We start from the raw sequence: 6,188 nt of genomic DNA, 5'->3' as shown, positions 1-6,188 counted from the left end.
TGCGTGTGCGACGCTCATCACATACGCAAGCCATACACATGCACGGCCTGCAATGGCCTTCTGTGGCTGCCGATCTGGGGGACCCTGCGACCTTCACCAGGTGCTCCACTCTCAGCGGGCGGGGCCGCGTGCGTGCTGCGCAAGAGGGGTCCACAATAAGCGTAACTGACATGTCAAATTACAAAAGACATTTGTCGTTTGTGCTCGTAAATCTTCCGGGATGTCCTAGAAAAATGGTCACTGTTAAGTGTAAAGAAAACTGCAGTTTGGTAAACACAGCAAGTAAAATGAGTGGAAGCAGTCGCGTCTTCGACTGAACCAAGTTGTCTCAATAGGTCCTAATCTTCATGTTGTCATGTTCGCAGGTGCTGCTGGACGGCAACCACTGGTCGTGCGACCGCTGCCACCTGCCGCCGCTGCTGAGCCGCGTGGCCCGCAGCGCCCCCGAGTCGCCCTGGCGCCGCCTGCGCTGCGACGCGCCGCGCTCGCTGGCCGGCGAGCCGCTCGAGGGCCTGTCGCTGGCGTCGCTGGCGTGGTGCTCGGGCGGCATGGGCGTCGGCCCGGACTCGCCGCGCTCCCTGCTCTCGGCCGACTCGCAGCTCGGCGTCATCGCCGCGGCCGCGGCCGTCGCCGTGCTCATCCTGGTCGGCGCCGCCCTCCTCTGCGTCGTGGCGTACACCAAGAGCCACGCCGACTACTACTACACACATGTGAGTGTTTCGTGTCCCTCGAGTGCCTTTTAGGACCGGCGCCGCAGCGCGCGGCTCTTGCGGACGCGGCGCGAGGCGCTCTCCTCACTCTGCCTGATGGATGGCGCTCTCTTCGGGACAACACTCGTTGGCACTTCTCTCTCTCCTCCCGCCCAGCCCGGCCCATAATTTGGTTACGCCCCCTCCCCACTCTCACCCTTCGTTATCCCGCTCCTCCTCCAACAACACCACCGCCAGCGCCGCCGCCGTGCCGCCGTGGCGCCGTCACGCCGTCGTGATCCTAAACCAATAAAGCGGAGCGCGGCGCGGGAATCATATCTCGCCGGCGCATATCGGCCGCGTGCGAAGCAGTCTGTGCGAAGGGCCGCCCCTTCCTTGGGGTAGTCCGGCGGGGCCCGGCCACGGCCACCACCGTGGGCCCGGAGCTTTGCGTATAGCGTGCGCGCGCCCCGGACGCGGCCCGCCCGCGCGCTGTTGTGATGGGATATTAATAAGCTGTCAGTGATGAGAGGGGCAGTTGTGCATCAGGGGGTGGCTGGTCTGGTTGGGGAGGCGCGCGCGGACCGTGTCGGCTCTGCTGCCGCTGCCGCCGCTCCAAACCCACCCGCACTGCACTCTGTTTCCCACCCCAACCCCTCGCGTTGGAGTGCTGCACCCCGACGGCGCCGCCGCGCCGGTCGGTCGGGGGGCTGCAGGGGATGACGAGTGTCCGATAGGCGTATCGGAAGGTATAACACGTTTTCAATCCCGTTTCCCCTTTCTCCCTCTCCTCTCCCCGTCCCCTCTCGTTCCCCTCACCCTCCCTTTACCGCCCACCTTCACCTGCTACGCACCCCAATCTCCCCCTCCCTGTTCATCGCGAGAACTTTTCGTGACGTCCTGTTACACAATCCACTCACCATGACAATGAGCCAATAACTATATCAGTTATCCTGTCGCTGCACAGTATCCATTATATCCATTATTCAAAAGAAAATATTTATATGGTATACAGCAAGAATAAAAGAAGTGCAAAATAATGAAAATGCAATATATCTGACGAGTCCAGAGAGTGAGCAGTCGGGGTCAGGACGTTGGCCTGTCATCCGTTTTAATTAAATTCTTATCAAAGCAAAGCCCCCTCCACTCGACCTTCGTTTATTTAATTCCCGTCTTTCTGTCTGTCTGTCTGAGCAGGAGGACAAGCTGGGCCCGGAGCGGGAGGCGATATTCGAGAACATGGGCGTTATCGACGACCGAGGGGAGTGCAAGAAGACGCCGAAGAGGGTGAGTATCGCGGCCTATGCTCGAACTGGAGGGGAGGGGCGGGGCGGGGGAAGGACGACGACGGCCAGGTCTTGTTCTGGTGGCGATACAGACGTCTCCCTGATTCCTCTCATCTCAACTATGAGAGCGACGGGTTGAGGAGGGCCATTCCCACCTCCACCCTCTCTCGCACTGGCACGACTGTCGGGTGCAGCTCTGACGCAGACGTCTATTGAAGCCTGACACGGGTCCGTCATCCGCGCGTGTCTCGGCTCGATGACAGGCGTGTCCGAGGCGTGTCATGGGTTCGAATCTCGGCTCCCCTATCACCCCCATTACCCGTGTCGCTGCCGCCGCCGCCCTGGTTAAAACGCGAAGGTGAGGCGAGGCGGCTCAACATGCACCGGCCGAGGGGAGGGGAGGGTATGGGCAGGAGAGCGGTAGCGGTCACCCTGGGGCTTCTCCCCTTCCTGTTCCCGTCCCGTGCGTTCCATAATCCCCCGGCCGCTTATTGGATTGCCTTGCCCTTCGCCTGCCGCAGGTCACAATCGCCACCATCGACGAGCTGACCAAGGACCCGGAGCTGCACGGGCTGACCAACGGTGCCTAGTGCGCGGCGGGTGCGTCCGCGCGGGGGGCCGACGAGGCCCTCCTGCTCGAGTGCGCGCTGTCCTTCCCGTCCTGGTCCTTCCCGGCCGAGCGGAGCCGACAGCCCTCGCCCGAGCGTCTCGGACGCACCTCGCCCTCGCCGCCGCCGCCGCCGCCACCCCTGGCATTCACGGTGTCGATGTAGGAGGAGAAGGGCAGCGGGTCGGCCCGGCCGCGCCAGAAGAGACGCCAGAGAGGTGCTGAAAGGTTACCTCCCTGGCGGACCACGCCCCTCTTCTGCATGCCGCCGCCTCGGCCCGCCGCGACCCGGCCGCGCCGTCTGTCAGTTAGCTGTCGCTGACCTGAGCTGACATTATTAACTGCGCTGACAGGACGGCCACCTCTGACGGGCGACCGATTCACGGATCGAAGCAGGCAAAGCATGCCTGCCTGTGCCATCAGTTACCACTCCATGAATAAGTTAAATGGTATTTAAATAAGTTTATATGAACATTTTTTATGTTGTTGTTTTTTATTATCATTGTTCCGTGTCAGAGACATGAGTGGTAGACCACCACTTGTGTTTGTATCTGACTGGGTTGAATGTAAAATTTTATTTATTGCTGGCAAAATTTATGTCGTCTTTCACGTGTGTTGTCGTATTCTTTGTAAAATTTGTATGTTTTTTGTATCATTGTTTAGACTAGATCATTAGCTGTAAGGAAAAATGAGTGAAGAACTAGTGTCTTGTAGAAATTATTTAAATCATCAATAGTGCTGTATATAATAAGTTCCTGATATGGTGTAAGGATTTACTAGGAATATTTTTCCTAAATTAATGAAAAGGTGCTGAAAACTTAGTTAAGTATTTATTCCTGTGAAGACTTTAATTTGTTTTATTTGTAACAGTTTTCAAAAAATCACCTTTTTACTCACTTGTTTACTCAACTTTGTTAAATTGTCTCTCCTAGAGAGAAGAACCTACATTTTATTGTACTTGATCAACCACATAAGTCTGCTCATATTATGTGACTGAAGTTTGTCTGACTAGAACTTGTATTTTGAAATCAGAACATATCCTCGAAAGTAAACTTTCAATTGCTGCAATTTGCCCAGCCACTAAAAATTCATCCCGCCAATTTTTTTCCTTCTATCAAATTAAGAAATTTGTGAGTCAATTTTGTTTCTCATTCAAACCTCTCTAGTTTTAAGTCAATAGCAAAGCTATACTGTACATTGCCTTTTTGTATGAAAATTTGTTTATTGAGTTAGATTTGCTACTATATTGTTGCTTATAATGCGTACAGTTTGTGACCAAAGAAATGAAAATGGTTTCTGATGGGATGAGAAATGTGAAGACAGGAAAGTCTTATGTATATTTTGCATCATTTTCCTTTGTGTAATTTATGTTCATTCCTTCGGGGACCAATTTAATGTAAATAATCAGTTTCTAGAAAATTATAAACAAAGCTGGTGTGTATAATTCATCTCCACATGTGACCTATTCAATCATTGATAAGTTAAACTTAACTTACAAGATAAGATACAAGCAACTATAATGATATTTCCTAACTACTAGGAAAAGTTGTTTCAAAGACACAAGACACAAAAACCAATCTTAGACCAAGAATGGTGCAAAGACACTGCAGAAACCATGAACACTAATGAACAATAAACGAGACACTCTTCTGTCGTCAGGTGATAAAACATCAATCGCTCCGGTGACCGGGCGAGGCCAGTGCAAGGCCGTGGAGCTCACTCCTCCTCGCCCTCCCCTTCCACCGAGTCCATGCCGACCTCCTCGTAGTCCTTCTCCAGGGCGGCCAGATCCTCGCGCGCCTCGGAGAACTCGCCCTCTTCCATGCCCTCGCCGACGTACCAGTGCACGAAGGCGCGCTTGGCGAACATGAGGTCGAACTTGTGGTTGAGCCGCGCCCACGCCTCGGCGATGGCCGTCGTGTTGGACAGCATGCAGACGGCGCGCTGCACCTTGGCCAGGTCGCCGCCGGGCACCACGGTCGGCGGCTGGTAGTTGATGCCCACCTTGAAGCCCGTCGGGCACCAGTCCACGAACTGGATGTGCTTCTTGGCCTTGATGGCGGCGATGGCGTTGTTCACGTCCTTGGGCACCACGTCACCGCGGAACAGCATGCAGCAGGCCATGTACTTGCCGTGGCGCGGGTCGCACTTCACCATCTGGTTGGCCGGCTCGAAGCACGCGTTCGAGATCTCGGCCACGGTCAGCTGCTCGTGGTACGCCTTCTCGGCCGAGATGACCTGCGGAAGGGACGGTGCTCGTGAGAACAGTAAGTTCGGCCCACGCGTTGCTTGAACTCCCGAGACCCCGGAGCTCCCCGAGACTCACCGGCGCGTACGTGACGAGCGGGAAGTGGATGCGCGGGTACGGCACTAGGTTGGTCTGGAACTCGGTCAGGTCGACGTTGAGGGCGCCGTCGAAGCGCAGCGAGGCCGTGATGGACGACACGATCTGGCCGATGAGCCGGTTAAGGTTGGTGTAGGTCGGCCGCTCGATGTCCAGGTTGCGGCGGCACACGTCGTAGATGGCCTCGTTGTCCACCATGAAGCAGCAGTCCGAGTGCTCCAGCGTGGTGTGCGTCGTCAGGATCGAGTTGTACGGCTCCACCTGACCGTTCATCGACAAGGCCGTTCACACTCGGTTCACACTACCCGTGTATTTTTGAAATATCCACTTTTTTCGGGGGGTGATGGCGGGCAACTTACGACGGCGGTGGAGATCTGTGGCGCCGGGTACACTGCGAACTCGAGCTTGGACTTCTTGCCGTAGTCCACGGACAGGCGTTCCATGAGCAGGGACGTGAAGCCGGAGCCGGTGCCGCCGCCGAACGAGTGGAAGAGCAGGAAGCCCTGCAGCCCGGTGCACATGTCGGCCAGCTTGCGGACGCGGTCCAGCACCAGGTCGACGATCTCCTTGCCGACGGTGTAGTGGCCGCGGGCGTAGTTGTTGGCGGCGTCCTCCTTGCCCGTGATGAGCTGCTCCGGGTGGAACAGCTGGCGGTACGTGCCCGTGCGCACCTCGTCTGCGGTTGCAAACAGGGATGGCGTCGAGGACGGCGTCCAGAATAGCGTCCAGGACGGTGTCAACGGGCTCCAGAAGCTGCGGCACGAGGCCGTCGCCGCCGGCCACCCTGGAGCTGCACTTACCTACGACGGTGGGCTCCAGGTCCATGAACACGGCGCGGGGGACGTGCTTGCCGGCGCCGGTCTCGCTGAAGAAGGTGTTGAACGAGTCGTCGCCGCCGCCCACCGTCTTGTCGGACGGCATCTGGCCGTCGGGCTGGATGCCGTGCTCCAGGCAGTACAGCTCCCAGCAGGCGTTGCCCGTCTGGCAGCCCGCCTGTCCCACGTGGATGGAGATGCACTCGCGCATGCTGCTGCTGCTGAGGTCACTGCTGGAGACTCTGGAGAGAGGAGGGTCTAGGGCTTGGGGGAGGAGCGGGCGATGCTACTCGGATGAACCGCGCGCTGAGACTGAGGAGGTCCCAGAGATTTAGTTTCCCGAGCGACGACAACAAGGATAAGCCGCGAGCATCCCCCACCGGCCCGACAATCAGACGTTTCTCTCTCTATCCATCTTTTCTCCACTCTCTCATTCAATGGAAGACC

The 6,188-nt window shown here is 56.8% G+C and overlaps 2 protein-coding genes across 2 annotated transcripts; one reads left to right on the top strand and one right to left on the bottom strand.

Moving 5' to 3' along the window:
• The first annotated feature begins 317 nt into the window (after positions 1-317).
• Positions 318-4,012, top strand: LOC113205023 (uncharacterized). Its single transcript, XM_052265040.1, has 3 exons — positions 318-710; positions 1,887-1,976; positions 2,497-4,012. Exons 1-3 carry the CDS (start codon positions 348-350, stop codon positions 2,563-2,565), a joined length of 522 nt encoding a protein of 173 aa, XP_052121000.1. The 5' UTR covers positions 318-347; the 3' UTR covers positions 2,566-4,012.
• On the bottom strand, positions 4,002-6,042 carry LOC113205024 (tubulin alpha-2/alpha-4 chain-like). The gene is made up of 4 exons (XM_026420446.2): positions 5,727-6,042; positions 5,286-5,602; positions 4,909-5,187; positions 4,002-4,820 (listed from the first exon to the last, which is right to left on the bottom strand). The coding sequence occupies exons 1-4, from the start codon at positions 5,950-5,952 to the stop codon at positions 4,299-4,301; spliced, it is 1,344 nt and encodes a 447-aa protein (XP_026276231.2). The 5' UTR covers positions 5,953-6,042; the 3' UTR covers positions 4,002-4,298.
• Between the last annotated feature and the right edge of the window lie 146 nt (positions 6,043-6,188).

Source organism: Frankliniella occidentalis, unplaced genomic scaffold, assembly GCF_000697945.3.
Source record: "Frankliniella occidentalis isolate FOCC.00 unplaced genomic scaffold, Focc_3.1 Scaffold23, whole genome shotgun sequence".
Taxonomy (NCBI): domain Eukaryota; kingdom Metazoa; phylum Arthropoda; class Insecta; order Thysanoptera; family Thripidae; genus Frankliniella; species Frankliniella occidentalis.
Note: the sequence above shows the minus strand (reverse complement) of the source record. Positions and strands in the feature narration are given on the sequence as shown.